Source organism: Rhinoraja longicauda, chromosome 5, assembly GCF_053455715.1.
Source record: "Rhinoraja longicauda isolate Sanriku21f chromosome 5, sRhiLon1.1, whole genome shotgun sequence".
Classification (NCBI taxonomy): domain Eukaryota; kingdom Metazoa; phylum Chordata; class Chondrichthyes; order Rajiformes; family Arhynchobatidae; genus Rhinoraja; species Rhinoraja longicauda.
In genome coordinates, this window is record NC_135957.1 from 85,149,342 (window position 1) to 85,169,431 (window position 20,090).

The window sequence follows — 20,090 nt, forward strand, 5'->3', positions numbered from 1 at the left end:
AAACTTGGCCACAAAGCCTCCAATCCCCTCGTCCAAATCATTAATATACAACGTGAAGAGCAGTGGCCCCAGCATTGAGCCCTGCAGAAATTCCTCCTCATCTCCTTTCTAAAGGTACGTCCTTTTATTCCGAAGTTGGGCCCTCTGTTTGTAGACTCCCCCACTAGTGGAAACGTTCTCTCCACTCTATACAAGCCTCTCACTATTCAGTAAGTTTCCATGAGATCCCCCCTCATATTTCTACATTTGTTTATACTTTCTGCCCCTGTGTCCTGTTTCAGTCATTGCTTACCAGGCACATCCTTAGTTCCATCCTCAGACATCATCTCAGAGGAATATGTACAGCAAGGTGGCGTAGCTGGTAGAGGCGCTGCAGTAGACAATAGACAATAGACAACAGACATTCGGCCCTTCGAGCCATTCAATGTGATCATGGCTGATCATTCTCAATCAGTACCCCGTTCCTGCCTTCTCCCCATACCCCCTGACTCCGCTATCCTTAAGAGCTCTATCTAGCTCTCTCTTGAATGCATTCAGAGAATTGGCCTCCACTGCCTTCTGAGGCAGAGAATTCCACAGATTTACAACTCTCTGGAGTAAATCAGCTGGTCAGACAGCCTCTCTGAAGAAAAGGAGTAGGTGACGTTTCGGGTCGAGACATTTCTTCTGACAAATACATGGATAGGAAAGGTCTCGACCCGAAACGTCACCTACTCCTTTTCTTCAGAGACGCTGTCTGACCAGCTGAGTTACTCCAGCTTTTTGTGTCAAATGTTTTTTAAATGTTGTTATAGCACCTGCCTCCTCTGGCACTTTGTGGATAGGATAGAGGGTTATGGGCCAAACATGGGCAGATGGGATCAGCATAGATTGGGCATCTTGGTCGGCATGGGCAAGTTGGGCCGAAGGGCCTGTTTCCGTGCTGTATGACCTGATGACTTTAACACACTCCTGCAAAGTGACAACACCCTTTTTGGTTCTGATCTCCATTCGGATGGACTAGTTTGAGGAGCCTTCTAAGATGTTCTCCCTCAATAGTGCAGCAGCACAATCTCTGACTGAAAGCACAGTACCTCCTCCCCTTTATCTCCCCCACACTCTCTCTCCTGAAAGTTCGATCCCCTATTCCCATGGACACCAACTTTTTCTGACTAAACTTTTGTGTGGCAAGTAGCTCATCAAAATATCCTTTGAAAATTTGGTGATTTTCCCTTATCGTCCATAGCAGTTGTGTTAAATGTCTTATTAAATTTGCCAATTATAATTTCCCTTTCATTGAATCCTTTTAACTCTGCCTCACTAATCGTATCCTTAATAATTTATTTTCCTCATACTTTATATCAAGCAATGTAGTTTGACGTTCCTGCCATCTCATCTGCTGGGACTGATAGAGAAGTGTAGAGAAACAGGGAAAATGTTTTCAGCCGCTGTTTTCAGGGAAAAGAGGAGGCTGAGGAATGATTTAATTTATCTCCCAGAGCGAGCCTGAACAGGGGAAACAAGAATAATCCTTTTCCTTAAATAGAGTGGTCAGTAAGCAACGAGCTGGCTCCAGGTAGATTTGCTTAGGTTAGTTTAGAAACACAGAGTGGAAACAGGCCCTTCGGCCCACTAAGTCCCCGCCGACCAATGATCACCCCTACACTAGTACTATCCTACACACGAGGTTTATAGATATGTGAAGAGAAAAAGATTAGTTAAAACAAATGTAGGTCCCTTGCAGTCAGAAACAGGTGAATTGATCATGGGGAACAAGGACATGGCAGACCAATTGAATAACTACTTTGGTTCTGTCTTCACTAAGGAAGACATAAATAATCTGCCGGAAATAGCAGGGGACTAGGGGTCAAATGAGATGGAGGAACTGAGTGAAATCCAGGTTAGTCGGGAAGTGGTGTTAGGTAAATTGAATGGATTAAAGGCTGATAAATCCCCAGGGCCAGATAGGCTGCATCCCAGAATGGTTAAACCGTTTCTGGAACAAAATGTTTGTGCATTTTGTACGATGAGTTTGCTGGGATTGATGCCCAGAAATCTGGTCTGGAGAGATGAAGCCAGGAAGGAACTCAAAAAGGAAGGACAATATTTTAAATTTGTTGATGCAACAGAGTGGGATCTGCAGTTACAATTGATGCAGGATTACAGGAAGGAATCAGTAAGTGAGTTGGTCTTTGTTCAACTGAAGTTCATAACCAGGCATGGAAAGGTTGAAGAGAAATCGTGCTTTTTGCTCACGACTGTTATCCCCCTCAATCATCTGACAGGACTTGAAGTTGACGGGGATGTTTGCAATGACTGAACGTGGACATGGCAGCAATGTGAGAGGCATCCAGACTCGAGCAACCTACCATCCAGCATCCCAGGTAATCGACTGAGTGATACATGGAGGCACAGGCAACAGCAGATGCTGCAATCTTGAGCAAAACACAAAGCTTTTCACTGTACCTTGGTACACGTGATAATAACTAAACTCAAGCTCCAGCACTTTGTGTTTTGCTTGACTGATATTTGGAACATAGAAACATAGAAAATAGGTGCAGGAGTAGGCCATTCGGCCCTTCGAGCCTGCACCGCCATTCAATATGATCATGGCTGATCATCCAGCTCAGTAGCCTGTACCTGCCTTCTCTCCATACCCCCTGATCCCTTTAGCAAAAAGGGCCACATCTAACTCCCTCTTAAATATAGCCAATGAACTGGCCTCAACTGCCTTCTGTGGCAGAGAATTCCACAGACTCACCACTCTCTGTGTGAAGAAATGTTTTCTCATCTCGGTCCTAAAAGACTTCCCCCTTATCCTTAAGCTGGTGACCCCTGGTTCTGGACTCGCCCAACACCGGGAACAATCTTCCCGCATCTAGTCTCTCCAACCCCTTAAGAATTTTATATGTTTCTATAAGATCCCCCCTCAGTCTTCTAAATTCCAGCGAGTACAAGCCCAGTCTATCCAGTCTTTCCTCATATGAAAGTCCCGCCATCCCAGGGATCAATCTGGTGAACCTTCTCTGTACTCCCTCTAAGGCAAGAACGTCTTTCCTCAGGTTAGGAGACCAAAACTGCACACAATACTCCAAGTGCGGTCTCACCAAGGCCCTGTACAACTGCAGCAGAACCTCCCTGCTCCTAAACTCAAATCCTCTTGCTATGAATGCCAACATACCATTCGCTTTCTTCACTGCCTGCTGCACCTGCATGCTTGCTTTCAATGACTGGTGCACCATGACACCCAGGTCACGTTGCATCTCCCCTTCTCCCAATCGGTCACCATTCAGGTAATACTCTGCTTTCCTGTTCTTGCCGCCAAAGTGGATAACCTCACATTTATCCACATTATATTGCATCTGCCATGCATTTGCCCACTCGCCTAATCTATCCAAGTCACTCTGCAGCCTCCTAGCATCCTCCTCGCAGCTAACACTGCCACCCAGCTTCGTGTCATCCGCAAACTTAGAGATGTTGCATTCAATTCCCTCGTCCGAATCATTAATATACACTGTAAATAACTGGGGTCCCACCACTGAGCCTTGCGGTACCCCACTAGTCACTGCCTGCCATTCCGAAAAGGACCCGTTTATTCCTACTCTTTGCTTCCTGTCCGCCAACCAATTCTCTATCCACCTCAACACTGAACCCTCAATACCGTGTGCTTTAAGTTTGTACACCAATCTCCTATGTGGGACCTTGTCGAAGGCCTTCTGAAAGTATGCACTTGTGAGTCTTTGTGAGAGATGCATATTGTTGAGAGTTGTATTTAGCTTAGTTTAGACTAGTTTAAGGATACAGTGTGGAAATAGGCCCTTCAGCCCACTGAGTCCACACCGACCAGCAATCCCCGCACATTAACAGTATCCTACGTATACTAGGGACAATTTACACTTGTACCAAGCCAATTAACCTACAAACTTTAACGTGTTTGGAGTGTGGGAGGAAACCGAAGATCTCTGAGAAAACCAACGCGATCACGGGGAGAACGTACAAACTCCGTACAGACATATAATATTCTTGGTATTTAGTCACAAAGTGCTGGAGTAACTCAGCAGGTCAGGCAGCATCTCGGGAGAGAAGGAATAGGTGACGTTTCGGGCCGAGACCCTTCTTCAGACTGATGTCGGGGGGGGCGGGACAAAGGAAGGATATAGGTGGAGACAGGAAGATAGAGGGAGATCTGGGAAGGAGGAGGGAAAGAGAGGGACAGAGGAACTATCTAAAGTTGGAGAAGTCGATGTTCATACCACTGGGCTGCAAACTGCCCAGGCGAAATCGGGCATGTTCAGGCTAGTATGGCCGTAGGCACAGAGTAGCAGCTTGTGCCCACACTTAACCTGCATGTACACACCGCCCAGCTACACATACGCCCACACACACACACACGCCCACAACTCTTCTGCCGTCATTCTTTGCTTTCAGCCACTCACCTTACACACCTCCCCCGTCTGCCCCTTAAACTCTAGAGGGGACACAATAGACAATAGACAATAGACAATAGACAATAGGTGCAGGAGGAGGCCATTCGGCCCTTCGAGCCATTCAATGTGATCATGGCTGAACATTCTCAATGAGTACCCCGTTCCTGCCTTCTCCCCATACCCCCTGACTCCGCTATCCTTAAGAGCTCTATCTAGCTCTGTCTTGAATGCATTCAGAAAATTGGCCTCCACTGCCTTCTGAGGCAGAGAATTCCACAGATTCACAACTCTCTGACTGAAAAAGTTTTTCCTCATCTTCGTTCTAAATGGCCTACCCCTTATTCTTAAACTGTGGTCCCTGGTTCTGGACTCCCACAACATTGGGAACATGTTTCCTGCCTCTAACGTGTCCAACCCTATAATAATCTTATACGTTTAGACACAGTGGCGCAGCTGTACAATTGCTGTCTTACAGCGCCAGAGACCCTCATCAAGTCCTGACTATGGGTGATGTCTGTACAGAGTTTGCACATTCTCTCCCTGTGACCACGTGGGTTTCCTCCCTCATTCCTAAAACATACAGGTTTTTGAGTTAATTGGCTTCTGTAAATTGGCTCTAGTGTAGGATGCGAAACTGGAGAAAACTGCCCAACGCATCACCGGTTCCTCACTCCCCTCCATTGAGTCTATCCAGAGTAGGCGATGTCTGCGAAGGGCGCGCTACATCGTCAAGGACAGCTCTCACCCCAACCACAGATTGTTTACCCTCCTCCCATCTGGGAGGCGCTACAGGTCTCTCCGATCCCGGACCTGCAGGTTCAGGAACAGCTTAGTTCCTGCGGTCGTTACCTTACTTAACTCTGCGCTTCAGTGATTGCTGCCACCCCCCCCCCCCCCCCCCCCCTCGGGCACTCCTCCCATCAGTGACTGATCTCGCTCACCGGAATTTCCACTACCGCTACTGAATTACTGTATATATTATATGTTTTACTATTCCATCGCATGCACTCTGGTTAAGATGCTAACTGCATTTCGTTGTCTGTTCTTGTACACTGCACAATGACAATAAAGTTTGTGTTGTATATTGTATTGTGGTGTAAACTGGTGTGCAGGCAGTGTACATGCAGGTTAAGTGTGGGCACAAGCTGCTACTCTGTGCCTACGGCCATACTAGCCTGAATACGCCCGATCCCGTCTGATCTCGGAAGCTAAGCAGGCTCGGGCCTGGTCAGTACTTGGATGGGAGACCGCCTGGGAATACCGGGTGTCGTAGGCTTTTTTTGCCACCGACCGACAAGCTCCTCCTCTCACATACACTGCCAGACATTTAAATACTCCTGGCGCAGGCAGCATCTGAGGAGGGAATGGCTTTTCCTCGCCTCTGGGAGCACTATCGATCCAATCCTGGTTAATGCGGACCGAGCGCAGGTGTTGAACGAAGCGATCGGCGAGCCTGCGCTTGGTTTCGCCGATGTAAAATTCTTAAAGGATTGGACAGGCCAGATGCAGTAAAAATATTCCCGATGTTGGGGGAGACCAGAACCAGGGGTCACAGTTTTAAAATAAGGGGTAGGCCATTTAGGACTGAGATGAGGAAAAACTTTTTCACCCCGAGAGTTGTGCATCTGTGGAATTCTCTGCCACAGAGGGCAGTGGAGGCCAATTCACTGGATGTTTTCAAGAGGGTGTCAGATTTCGCTCTAGGGGGTAAAGGAATCAAGGGGTACGGGGAAAAAGCAGGAACGGGGAACTGATTTTAGATGATCAGCCATGATCATATGAATGGTGGTGCTGGCTCGAAGGGCCGAATGGCCTACTCCTGTACATATTTTTCTATGTTTCTATGGCTCCGTTTTTCTCGAGACTCAGGTTGGATCCCGACTGCAGGTGCTGTCTGTACGGAGTTTGTACGTTCTCCCCGTGACCTGCGTGGGTTTTCTCCGAGATCTTCGGTTTCCTCCCACACTCTAAAGACGTACAGGTATGTAGGTTAATTGACTGGGTAAAATGTTTTTAAAAAATTGTCCCTAGTGTGTGTGGGATAGTGTTAATGTGCGGGGATCGCTGGGCCTGTTTCCGCGCTGCATCTCTAAATCTAAATTTAAATCTAAGTGTGGGCACAAGCTGCTACTCTGTGCCTACGGCCATACTAGCCTGAAAACGCCCGATCCCGTCTGATCTCGGAAGCTAAGCAGGCTCGGGCCTGGTCAGTACTTGGATGGGAGACCGCCTGGGAATACCGGGTGTCGTAGGCTTTTTTTGCCACCGACCGGCAAGCTCCTCCTCTCACATACACTGCCAGACATTTAAATACTCCTGGCGCAGGCAGCATCTGAGGAGGGAATGACACGAAGCTGGGGTGCAGTGTTAGCTGTGAGGAGGATGCTAGGAGGCTGCAACGTGACTTGGATAGGTTAGGTGAGTGAGCAAATGCATGGCAGATGCAGTATAATGTGGATAAATGTGAGGTTATCCACCTTGGTGGCAAGAACAGGAAAGCAGACTATTATCTGAATGGTGGCCGATTAGGAGAAGGGGAGATGCAACGAGACCTGGGTGTTGTGGTACACCAGTCATTGAAAGTAGGCATGCAGGTGCAGCAGGCAGTGAAGAAAGCGAATGGTATGTTGGCATTCATAGCGAGGGGATTTGAGTATAGGAGCAGGGAGGTTCTGCTGCAGTTGTACAGGGCATTGGTGAGACCACACCTGGAGTATTGCGTACAGTTTTGGTCTCCTAATCTGAGGAAAGACATTCTTGCCATAGAGGGAGTACAGAGAAGGTTCACCAGATTGATTCCTGTGATGGCAGAACTTTCATATGAAGAAAGACTGGATAGACTCGGCTTGTACTTGCTGGAATTTAGAAGATTGAGGGGGGATCTTATAGAAACTTACAAAATTCTTAAGGGGTTGGACAGGCTAGATGCAGGAAGATTGTTCCCGATGTTGGGGAAGTCCAGAACAAGGGGTCACAGTTTAAGGATAAGGGGGAAGTCTTTTAGGACCGAAATGAGAAAGTTTTTTTTCACACAGAGAGTGGTGAATCTGTGGAATTCTCTGCCACAGAAGGTAATTGAGGCCAGTTTATTGGCTATATTTAAGAGGGAGTTAGATATGGCCCTTTTGGCTAAAGGGATCAGGGGGTATGGAGAGAAGGAAGGTACGGGATACTGAGTTGGATGATCAGCCATAATCATATTGAATGGTGGTGCAGGCTCGAAGGGCCGAAGGGCCGAATGGCCTACTCCTGCACCTATTTTCTATGTTTCTATGTTTCTAAGCCTATTATCCTACAAACCTGCACGTCTTTGGAATACGTGGGAGGAAACCAGAGCACCTGGAGAAATCCCATGGGGTCACTGAGGGAATGTGCAAACTCCGTACAGACAGCACCCATAGCTAGGATTGAACCCGCGTCTCTGGCGCTGTAAAGCAGCAATTCTACCGCCATGGCACCGTGCCACCCAGATGTATAAGAAATGAACTAACAAAATGTTTAAACCTGAGGAGAGAGGAGTTTATTGCCTGAAAGTGTTTTGCATTAAAAAGGTATTATGGTATTTAAGGAGATCCTGGATACGCCGTAGCAGACGAAGAGTTTTAGACTTCTTGAGGTGAACTCAGTAGTCAAGGCAGTTCAAAGCCATTGGACTTAACTTGACTCTTTTCTGGCTCATCAAAGCTCTGAGTAAGTATAATGATGCAAACATATCCTCATAGAATTGACCACATTACTTTCTTTATTTTCTCTGTAGAAACACATGCATTGAATTAGGTTTTATTGGCATAAGCGCGCATAAAGCCATCAAAGTTGTACCCAAATGTATCACTTATTTCAATGTACACAAAGTTTCAATTCCAAGTGCATCTTTCTATTTATAAAGACTTAAAAGCAATAAAATGTGAAAATCTTTGTAAATAAATGCGGCTAGCACATTGAGGAGCAAACAATATTGTACGCTAAGGTGGTACGTAAATGAAATATACAAAATTAAATGGTGCAGTTTCATGGATGTTGCTCACTGCAAAATGAGATGCAAATCTCAGCCGGATCATTAGAGGCAGGGATGAATATTCAGCCCAGCAATGGTGGAGGGTGGGGGTGGGAGTGGAAATCACAACACAAGCTGTGCTCGGGGTCTACGGGCCACAGCACTTGTGGTGCAGTGAAGCCAATGGACAAGATAGCTGGGAACAGCTGAGAGCTAGGGAAACGTTCACGGAGAGAATAAACATAAAACAGCACGGTGAAATGAAATATAAAACTTGCTCTATTTAACATTGTAACATTCAATAAATGATATTGTAAAATAAGATCCTTGGCAAATATTTTCTGGCTAAAGATGGTTCCATCTAAAAATCTGCCAGATTTGATGCCGATTGATACTTCTAAGGAACGTTGGCTTGTGTAGGATCAGCATTCCTGAGTGATAGGAAGATCTGTAATTTGTGATCAAAGTCAATGGGTCTGTCTTTGGGCTCTCTGTACTTTCTGCTCATCTTTGATCCCAGGTAGGTGATGAGGTTGCAGTGTTCCTCAAACTGCTGCAGCTTCTTTTTGTATTTCTTTCTCAGATAGTTGTAGCTGTTTGGATTGTACGCTGGAAATAGAAATGTTTGACATCATTTCTCTTCCTAAAATCAACCTTGGGTTATTTCAACGAATGCACGTTTGGTTTGAAACAGTCATTTTAGTTTAGTTTCGAGAAACAGCATAGAAACAGACTCTCCCTCCCACCGAGTCCACACCGACCATTGATCTACCGTCCGCACTAGTTCTATGTTATCCCACTTATGCATCCACTCCCTACACATTAGGGCAATTTTACAAGAGGCCAATTAACTTAGAATCACAGGTCTTTGGGTTTTTTCATGTTCAAAAGTTACAGGAGCAGAATTAGACCATTAGGCCTATCAAGTCCACTCCACCATTCAATCATGGCTGATCTATCTGATGGCTGATTTTTGAACCATAACATGGAGTGATTTTGAATGCAGGCTAAATAATGCTAATATATTACAGAATATAATTCAGATGTGTAGAATATCTGGATCTCGTACAGCTGGGGAAACGGATCAGTCCGGCTTATACAAACCATGTGGTTTTCAAGCAATGGCTGCAACATCAATAACGGATGAATACAGTGAGCCTGTAGTTCCCAGTGTGGGACTCTGCCTCATTAGTATCCTGTCAAATTCCCAGAGTCATGGTAAAAGAACCAGAATATCATTCCAGAAAAACAAACTAATCCCAAACGATCAACACAAAGTGGATCTGACAGCATCTGTGGAGAAAAAGGATGGGTGACATTTCGGATTGGAAGCCTTCTCCAGACTGAATGAAGATTGGGTGGGGGGTGCGGGGTGCTGGGTGGGGGGTGCGGGGTAGGAGGGGGGGGGTTGGGGGGGGGGGTTGTACTTTCCCAATCTACTTTCAGTCTGAACAAGGGCTCCAGCACTTTGTGTCGATCTTCGGTATACACCAGCATCTGCAGTTCCTTCCTACACAAATCAATCTCTAATGTCTGAAAGTAACGTTATGAAATTAAATTTCCGGACAGATCAAAAACACATGCAATTTAATTTCATAACGTTACTCTATCAAGTCCCCCCTCAACCTTCTACACTCCAAAGAATAAAGACCCAACCTGTTCAACCTCTCTCTGTAGCTTAAGTGCTGAAACCCAGGCAACATTCTAGTAAATCTCCTCGGTACCCTCTCCATTTTGTCAACATCCTTCCTATAATTTAGCGACCAGAACTGCACACCATACTCCAGATTCGGCCTCACCAATGCCCTGTACAATTTTAACATTACATCCCAACTTCTATATTCGATGCTCTGATTTATAAAGGCAAGCATACCAAACACCTTCTTCACCACCCTATCCACCTGAGATTCCACCTTCAGGGAACAATGCACAGTTATTCCCAGATCCCTCTGTTCCACTGCATTCCTCAATTCCCTACCATTTACCCTGTACGTCCTATTTTGATTTGTCCTACCAAAATGCAGCACCTCACACTTATCAGCATTAAACTCCATCTGCCATCTTTCAGCCCACCCTTCCAAAAGGCCCAAGTCTCTCTGTAGACTTTGAAACTCTACTTCATTATTAACTACACCACCTATCTTAGTATCATCTGCATATTTACTAATCCAATTTGCCACACCATCATCCAGATCATTAATGTAAATGACAAACAACAGTGGACCCAACACAGATCCTTGGGGTACTCCACTAGACACTGACCTCCAACCTGACATACAGTTGTCAACCATTACCCTTTCAGCCATTGTTGAATCCATCTTGCAACCTCACTATTAATACCCAACGATTTAACCTTCTTAATCAACCTTCCATGTGGAACCTTGTCAAATGCCTTACTGAAGTCCATATAGACAACATCCACAGCCTTGCCCGTATCAATTTCCCTGGTAACCTCTTCAAAAAATTCAAGAAGATTAGTCAAACATGACCTTCCAGGCACAAATCCATGTTGACTGTTTCTAATCAGGCCTTGTTTATCCAAATAATTATATATATTGTCCCTAAGTATCTTTTCCATTAATTTTCCCACCACAGACGTCAAACTAACAGGTCTATAATTGCTAGGTTTACTTTTAGAACTTTTTTTAAACAAAGGCACAACATGCGCAATGCGCCAATCTTCCGGCACCATCCCCGTTTCTAATGACGTTTGAAATATTTCCGTCATAGCCTCTGCTATTTCTGCACTAACTTCCCTCAATGTCCTAGGGAATATCCTATCAGGACCTGGAGACTTATCCACTTTTATATTTTTCAAAAGTGTCCGTACCTCCTCTTCTTTAATCCTCATAATTTCCATCACTACTCTACTTGTTTCGCTTACCTCACATAATTCAATATCCTTCTCCTCGGTGAATACCGAAGAAAAGAAATTGTTTAATATCTCCCCCATTTCTTCCGGCTCAGCACATAGCTGTCCACTCTGACTCTCTAATGGACCAATTTTATCCCTCGCTATCCTTTTGCTATTGACATATCTGTAGAACCCCTTGGGGTTTACTTTTACATTACTTGCCAAAGCAACCTCATATCTTTTTTTCGCTTTTCTAATTTCCTTCTTAAGATTCCTTTTACATTCTTTATATTCCTCAAGAACCTCATTTACTCCCTGCCACTTATATTTATTGTATATCTCCCTCTTTTTCCGAACCGTGTCCAATTTCACTGGAAAACCACGGCTCTTTCAAATTATTATTCTTTCCTTTCCACCGAACAGGGACATAAAGACTGTACTCTCAAAATTTCACCTTTAAATGTCCTCCATTTCTCTATTATATCCTTTTCATAAAACAAAATGTCCCATTTCACTCCTTTTAAATCCTTTCTCATCTCCTCAAAATTAGCCTTTCTCCAATCCAAAATCTCAACCCTTGGTCCAGATTTGACCTTCTCCATAATTATATTGAAACTAATGGCATTGTGATCACTAGACCCAAAGTGCTCCTCAACACATACCTCCGTCACCTGACCCGTCTCATTTCCCAACAGGAGGTCCAACACTGCCCCTTCTCTGGTAGGTACCTCTACGTATTGCTGCAAAAAACTATCCTGCACACATTTTACAAACTCCAAACCATCCAGCCCTTTAACAGAATGTGATTCCCAGTCTATGTACGGAAAATTGAAATCACCCACAATCACTACTCTGTGCTTACTACTAATATCTGCTATCTCCTTACATATTTGCTCTTCCAATTCTCGTTCCCTATTTGGCGGTCTATAATACACCCCTATAAGTGTTGCTAAGCCTTTCTCATTTCTGAGTTCCACCCAAACAGCCTCCCTAATCGAGCCTTCTAGTCTATCCTGCCAAAGCACTGCTGTGATATCCTCCCTGACAAGCAATGCAACACCCCCACCTCTTGCTCCACCGATTCTATCACATCTGAAACAATGAAATCCTGGAATATTTAATTGCCAATCGCAACCCTCCTGCAACCATGTTTCACTGATCGCCACAACATCATACTTCCAGATGTCAATCCAGGCTCTAAGCTCATCCACCTTTCTTACAATGCTCCTAGCATTAAAATATACACATTTAAGGGACCCATCATTTCTTATTCTCAGTTTATTTCTTTTCACTTCTTTCTCTCCTACATATTGGGTCTGAGTGTTTCCCTTTTCTGCCTCCTGCCTCACACACTGCCTATTAGCTATCTGTGTTTGAGTCCCTCCCCCCAACAATTGTCTATTGTCTATTATTGTATCCCTGTAGTACATGTGCAGTTTTCTAGTTGTTGGTTGACCGTTACAAGCCTGATATACGAGCAATATCACAGGTCAGTATCATAGAGTCAAACAGTGTCATACAGGTCTTTTGACCCAAGGCGCCCACTCTGACCAACATGTCCCATTTACCCTAGTCCCACCTGCCTGCCTTTGGTCCAGATATATCCCTCTAAAGCTGTCCTATCCACGTCTAAATGTCTGTTAAAAGTTGTGACAATCCCTGCCTCAACCACCTCCTCCAGCAGTTTGTTCCACACACCCACCACCCTCTGCGTGAAGAAGTTACTCCTCGGGTTCTGATAAAATCTTTCCCCCTTAATTTTTCCCTCTGGTTGTCGATTCCCCTACTCCGGGCAAGAGATTCTGTACGTCCACCCTATCTATTCCTCTCACGGCCTATTGCCCCACTTATTTTGGACTGACCAAGAGTAAGTACTTTGGCAATAGTCATGTTTACAGCAGTTGTGTAAATTGGGGTCTCATCAATTTTATCTCACTTGAAATTTTGCTGCATGATGTATCAAAAAGCTGCTGGACACTAAGATATCTTGTGCATTGGTATAAAATAATTTAGAAATTCAAAACCACCAGTAAAGGTTTTAAAAACAAATAAATAATTGGAATCAAAGAGGCTTGACAAGAATATATTCTCTTGAACTATGCAGAGGTTCTAATAAAAATATATCCGATGATATCCATTACCTTTAAGATGATATGAAATATAGAGAATTGCAGACCTTGTCATGCTTAAGAAAGGATATTTTGGCTTCAGACATCCCACAGCTGTTAATGCTTTAATTATCGACAGTGCTGCTCCCTACAAAACAATAGTTTTACAGATAAAACTCACGTTTGTTTGTTTATTTGTGATCGAACTACACCCAAAACGGTACACGACAGCTTGACAATGTTAGGCCCACCTTACTCACTGTCATCGCTTTAATGGTAAAGCAAGTCGTTTTATTGAAATCGGTGTTATATTTTTTAAGTTATTCACATTTTAAAGTTTCAATCTATCTCCTAGGGAGGGAGGAGGGAGGGAGGTGGATAAGGGGGTTGAGGGGGATGGAGAGGGGGAAGGGGAAGTGGGGAGGGGGAGGGGGAGGGGAGAGGGGGGTAGGAGAGGGTGTTGCACCAATGCAGGAGAGGTTTGGGCCCAATGGGTCCACTTGGTCTAGTCTTGTTTTAAAAATGAACAGGTATCTGACTGTCCATCAATCATACAGTTTACACAATATAATAGTAAATATAGGTGCAGGTCAACCACCGACTTTCTGACAACCGGTGGTCCGGCACCTCCTTTAATCCGGACAGAATTACGAGAGCACACTTGAAATCTTCCCGGGAAGTCCCCCCCAAAAATGTGGCATCCAGGCCGGGTGAGGTGGGCGATCACAATCTTATCGGGACTTCTGTTGCCGATCCGACGGGTTGAATCTGCCCGCTGTGGCCAGGGCTCTGGAACTCCGGCCCGGCCGGAGCTGGCAGATCCGATCCCATAGCCGACTGTGAGGCTGCCTTTGTGGGCCGGTATCTCGGCCCCTCAGCGGCCTAGGCAGACCCATTCTGATACCGTTGGACTCCTCGGTGGCCGTGACCTCTGTTGGTCCAGATAAATCAGATAATCCAGAAAGGCTCTGGAACCAAGGGTGCCGTAAAGTCGGCTGGGACCTGCATTATATATTGTGAAGCAGTCATCATGTGCTAATCAGTCTTATTTTAGTCAAATACGGGTGAATAAATTATTCTTCCACACTGGCTATGTTATTGCTCTGTTAACTCCAATGATCAACTATCCAATTGTTCAGAGTTCCCAAATGTGCTCTCTAGATTTCCTGCCTTGGTTTCTCTGCTCATGGCTGATCTATCTTTCCCTCTCAACCCCAATCTCCTGCCTTCTCATAACCCCTGACACCCGTACTAATCAAGAATCTGTCAGCCCTACCCTCATCCCTGGAACACCCGGATAAGAGAGACACCTATATCAGATCCCTTTTGATAGTCTACAGCTCTGCCTTTAATACCATGATACCATCCAAGCTTATCTCCAATCTCGCTTAGGGTTAGCACTCATCTCTGCAACTGGATCCTCAACTTCCTGACCTGCAGACCCTAATCAGTGAGGATAGGGGACAAATCATCCTCCACGATAATCCTCAACACTGGAGCTCCACAAGGCTGCGTTCTCAGCCCCCTTCTTTACTCCGTGTACACATCTAATTCAATCTACATATTCACAGACGACACCACCATTGTGGGCCGGACATTAAACAATGATGAGACGGAGCACAGGAAGGAGATCCAGAACCTGGTGTCCTGGTGTCGAGACAACGACCTCTCTCCCAATGTCAGCAAGACAAAGGAGATAGTGATGGGCCTCAGGATGTGAAGTGGTACACATGCCCCAGTTTGCATTGACCGCGCCGAAGTAGAGATGGTTGAAAACCTCAAGTTCATAGGAGTCAATATCACCAACAATTTCTCCTGGACCTCCCAAATTGAAGCAACGACCAAGAAAGCACACCGACACCTCATCTTCCTTATAAGGCTTAGAAAGTTCGGCATATCCCCTACAACTCTCACCAACTTCTACAGATGCACCGTAGAAAGCATTTCGTCAGGATGCATCACAGCTTGGTTTGGGAACATCTCCATCCAAGACCACAAGAAATTGCAGCGAGTTGTGGACACAGCCCAGACCATCACACAAACCAACCTCCCTTCCACTGACTCCATCTACACCTCACGCTGCCTCGGCAAGGCCAGCAGCATCATCAAGGACGAGTCGCACCCTGGCCACTCCCCTCTCCCATCAGGCAAGAGGTAAGGAAGTGTGAAAACGCACACCTCCAGATTCAGGGTCAGTTTCTTCCCAGCTGTTATCAAGCAACTGAATCATCCTACCACAACCAGAGAGCAGTGCTGAACTACTATTTATCTCTTAGGTGACCCTCGGACAATCCTTGATTGGACTTTGCTGGCTTTACCTTGCACTAAACCTTTATTCCTTTAACATGTATCTAAATACTGCAAATGGCTTGATTGTAATCATGTATTGTCTTTCTGCTGACTGGATAGCATGCAACAAAAGCTTTTCACTGTACCTCGGTTCACGTGACAATAAACTAAACTGTAACTATAAAAATATCCATTGACTTCATAAGATCATAAGTGATAGTTGCAGAATTAGGCCATTCGGCCCATCAAGTCTACTCCGCCATTCAATCATGGCTCATCTATCTCTCCCTCCTAACCCCATTCTCATGCCTTCTCCCAATAACCTCTGACACCCGTACTAATCAAGAATCTATCTATCTCTACCTTAAATATTTCACTGACTTGGCCTCCACAGCTGTCTGTGGCAATGCGTTCCACAGATTCACCACCGTTACACACTGGGGCTCCACCAAACTCCCTTCACCACACTACAGCCCCAGTTGCAGACTCTTTCACACACTGGGCTCCAGTCCCTGCACTCCCTCTAAACTCACTGGTTGCCACTCTCCCTATCAACTCAGCGTTATTTTTCCTGCATCCATATACTAAAACTCTTGTTTGTTTGTTTGTTCCTGAACTACAGCCAAATTGGTACACGATAGCGCGACAATTTTAGGCCCCACCTTACTCACCGTCGTCCCTCTGGTGCTAATGGAAGAAGTTTCATTGAAATCGGTGTTATATTTTAAAAGTTATTCACATTTTAAAGTTTAAATCTATCTCCGAGGGAGGGAGGAGGGAGGAAGGGGGGAGGAAGGGAGAGGGAGGATGAGGGGGCTTGAGGGGGATGGAGTGGGGGAGGGGAAGGGGGGGAGGGGAAGGAGGAGGGGGGGAGGGGGGAGGGGGGAGAGGAGGGGGGGGGGGGGGGGTAGGAGAGGGTGCTGCACCAATGCAGGAGAGGTTTGGGCCCAACGGGTCCACTTGGTCTAGTATCTAATGTTATTCAATCTTCTATTTGCATTTAATCTCTGTAAAGATAACTCTCAAGGACCTTATGCTGCACAGTTATAGCAAGCTGTACTTCTAAGGCTGACTATCAAGAACCTTGTGCTGTTGGTTATAGCTAGCTGTACGTCAAACGATGAGCTCAAGGATCTTGTGCTGTACAGCTGTAGCTAGCTGGCCGCTGTCTTAACCTTTGCCAAACTGCACCTTCCAAAATTGAAGCAAGCTAATGTTATTAGGCAGGAGCTTGGGAGGGTACACTTGTTGTTGTGTAAGTCCACATCTGACATGTGGGGGGAAAAAAGGGCACAGAGTGCTGAGGTGACTCAGTGCGTCAGCCAGCATCTCTGGAGAACATGGATAGGTGACGTTTTGGGTCTTCAGGCTAATTGTGGGAGGGGGGAAGCTGGGAGAAGGGTGGGGGTTCGATAAGACCGGTTAAGTAATGGGTGGATACATGTGAATGGGATTTAATTGGCAGTTGGATGGATAGTCATGAAAGTACCTTCATACTTTGGGAGGATAGAACCCATAGAATCATAGAGTGACACAGCGTGGAAACAGGCCCTTCAGCCCAACTTGCCCGCACCGACCAACATGTCCCAGCTACACTAGTATAAAGCATGGCATCTACAGGACAAAGCATGGTTGGGAATGGGTGAAGACAAGCAAACACAGGGGGTGGAGGGTTGAAAGGCAGATGGTTGGACAAAGGCCAGAGATTAAAACAGAAGGTGTGACCCGAAGAGTTGAAAGAGGTAGTTGAGGCAGGGACTATTGCAGTGTTTAAAAAACAATTAAATATGTACATGGATAGGACAGGTTTGGAGGGATTTGGGCCAAACGCAGGCAGGCGGGACGAGCGTAGATGGGACATGTCAACTGGCTGGTGTGGTCAAGTTGGGCCTGTTTCCGCTCTGTTTGACTATAACTCTATGATTCCATGGGTTACAAATTGTGAAGCCAGCAGAAGGAATATATCGGTAGAGGGAAAGGTGGTGTTAGTGGTATCTAAAATTAAATAACTTAATGTTCATAAGATTGGGTTGTAAGCTACCCAAGTGAAATATGAGATGCTGTTCCCCATGGATCCCCATGGCCCCCAATTCCCTGATCTTTCTATTCCTTATGTATCTATTTCCTCTTTAAATACCTCCTGTGAACCAATCCACCATCTTCACAAGACGATGAGAGGGAGATAAATGTTATAGCATACTGTAACATCTGCTTCATTGTTCTGATAAGGTTTTGGATGTCCTTACTTGTTCCATATATCCAAGCATTGGAAGCGAAGGGAGAGGTATTGGTTCCTTCATTGGTGGAAGCTTACTTGGCAACTTCAGATCCCAGTACATCTCGGGAAGTCTGAAAAAGAATAAAGTGTAAGAAAATAACTGCAGATGCTGGTACAAATCAAAGGTATTTATTCACAAAACTGGTGTTTGTCTGAAGGAAGATGGTTAGCTTGGAAAGTATATCCATTTGTTCACTGCTGGGCCCTTCAAAGAATACTATTTGGCCTTAACACCATATTTAAGACCTGCTCCTGCAGTCAGTCCCATGTTTATAACTGCATATGCTCAGTCAGAATATTGTGCTAATACTGTCACTGGAATTGTATACAAATGGACCACTGGATTTGACCAGCATTTGTTCAGAAAAACTACGTAAAATCAGATTTAACAATGTTCGGTAATGATGTATCTGCAATAAGGTATTCCAAAATATAGAGAACTATTTCAACTCCAACACAGAGCACTTCTATGTTTAATAATGCAAACATTATTAGAAACAAGGAGCAGTACAGCACAGGAACAGGCCCTTCGACCCACAATGTGTGGCCGAACACGATGCCAAGACCAACTCTTATTTACTTGCCCATAACCAATTTCCCTCCATTCCCTACATGTCCATCTGCCTATCCAAAAGTCTCTCGAGTGCCATTATCGTACCTGCCTTAACCACCATCCACAGCAGTGCATTCCAGGTACTTACCCCCCTCGCCACCTTGTAAAGCTTCTTTAAACTTTGTCCCTCTCACCTTAAATCAATGCCTTTTAGTATTTGATTTTCCCATCCTGGAAAACAGGTTCTTATTGTCTATCCTATATATGCCTCATAATTTTATATACTTCTATTAGGTCTCCTTTCAATCTCCAGCTTTCCAGAGAAAACAAGCCATGTGTGTCCAACCTCTCCCTGCAGCTAATACCCATTGATCCAGGCATCATTCCGGTAAACCTCCACTTGAAAGCCTCCACATCCTTCCTTTAATGGGGCGACCAGAACTACATGCAATACCCGAAATGCGACCTGACCAAAGTTTATAAAGCTTCATCATGAGTCATAGTGCCATACAGAATGGATACAGGCCCTTCGGCCACACAAACCAACATGCCCCAACTATACTAGTCCCACCTGGCTGCTTTTGGCCCATATCCCTCTAAACGTACCATATCAATGTACCTGTCGAAATGTTTCTTCAAGGTTGAAGTAGTACCAGCCTCAACTACCTCCTCTGGCAGCTCGTTCCATACACCCACCATTCTTTGTCTACAAATGTTACCCCCGAGGTTCCTCATCTTTCCCCTCCTCACCTTAAACCTATGTCCTCTGGTTCCCAATTCCCCTACTCTAGCAAAAAACTCGGTAGGTTTACCTGATCTATTCCTCTCATGATTTTGTACACCTCTATAAGATCACCCCTCATCCTCCTGCGCTCCAAGGCATAAAGTCCGAGCCTGCTGAACCTCTCCCTTTTATTCCTGGCAACATCGTGGTAAATCCCTCTTTGAATGCTTTCCAGCCCCAATAATACAGTGACCAAAACTGAACATCTCTCTAAATCTTGCTTCACCAATATCTTATATAACTGTAGCATGAGCTCCCAACTTCTATACTCTCTACCCATTATCCTATTCATGCAGTGGTTCAAATGTTTTTTAAACGTTGTGATAGTACCTGCCTCAACTTCCGACAGCTCGTTCCATGCCCAATTCCATGTCAACGACTCTTATACTCAGTGCCCCGATCTATGCAGAAGCACTTACCGCATAAATTGATCAAGATGTTTCTCGTCCTGAAAGAGATATATTTTTCCTCTGTACTCGGCAGCAAAATCAATGCGACCAGGTATCAATGCATCGTATCTGTCAAAGACCAAAACAACTGCTTGGAATATTCCTTAGTTAAAATATTCAATTCCACATTGTATACAGTAGAGGACTTTGCTGGCTTTACCTTGCAGTAAAATTATTCCCTTATCATATACATATACACTGTAAATGGCTTGATTGTAATCATGTATTGTCTTTCTGCTGACTGGATAGAACATAACAAAAGCTTTTCACTGTACCTCCGTGCGCGTGACAATAAACTAAACAGTAACTTTATTTAGTTTAGTTTGGTTCAGAGATACAGTGCAGAAACAAACCCTTCAGCCCACCAAATGCGCG

General features: G+C 45.0%; 1 protein-coding gene and 2 non-coding genes across 3 annotated transcripts in view; 2 read left to right on the forward strand and 1 right to left on the reverse strand.

Moving 5' to 3' along the window:
- The first annotated feature begins 5,563 nt into the window (after positions 1 to 5,563).
- Positions 5,564 to 5,682, forward strand: LOC144594111 (5S ribosomal RNA). Its single transcript, XR_013547343.1, has one exon. It is a non-coding gene; the product is annotated as a 5S ribosomal RNA (ribosomal RNA).
- Positions 5,683 to 6,542: 860 nt separating this feature from the next.
- Positions 6,543 to 6,661, forward strand: LOC144594093 (5S ribosomal RNA). The gene has a single exon (XR_013547325.1). It is a non-coding gene; the product is annotated as a 5S ribosomal RNA (ribosomal RNA).
- A 1,481-nt stretch (positions 6,662 to 8,142) lies between these two features.
- The window catches only part of ak9 (adenylate kinase 9), a 135,749-nt gene continuing 123,801 nt past the window's right edge, over positions 8,143 to 20,090 (reverse strand). Inside the window, exons 35-38 of the mRNA XM_078399888.1 lie at positions 19,686 to 19,784; positions 17,898 to 18,000; positions 13,396 to 13,510; positions 8,143 to 9,009 (exon numbers count right to left, since the gene is read on the reverse strand). Of these exons, the coding sequence (XP_078256014.1) occupies positions 8,798 to 9,009; positions 13,396 to 13,510; positions 17,898 to 18,000; positions 19,686 to 19,784 (529 nt within the window). The 3' untranslated portion in view covers positions 8,143 to 8,797. The remainder of the gene's footprint in view (positions 9,010 to 13,395; positions 13,511 to 17,897; positions 18,001 to 19,685; positions 19,785 to 20,090) is intronic.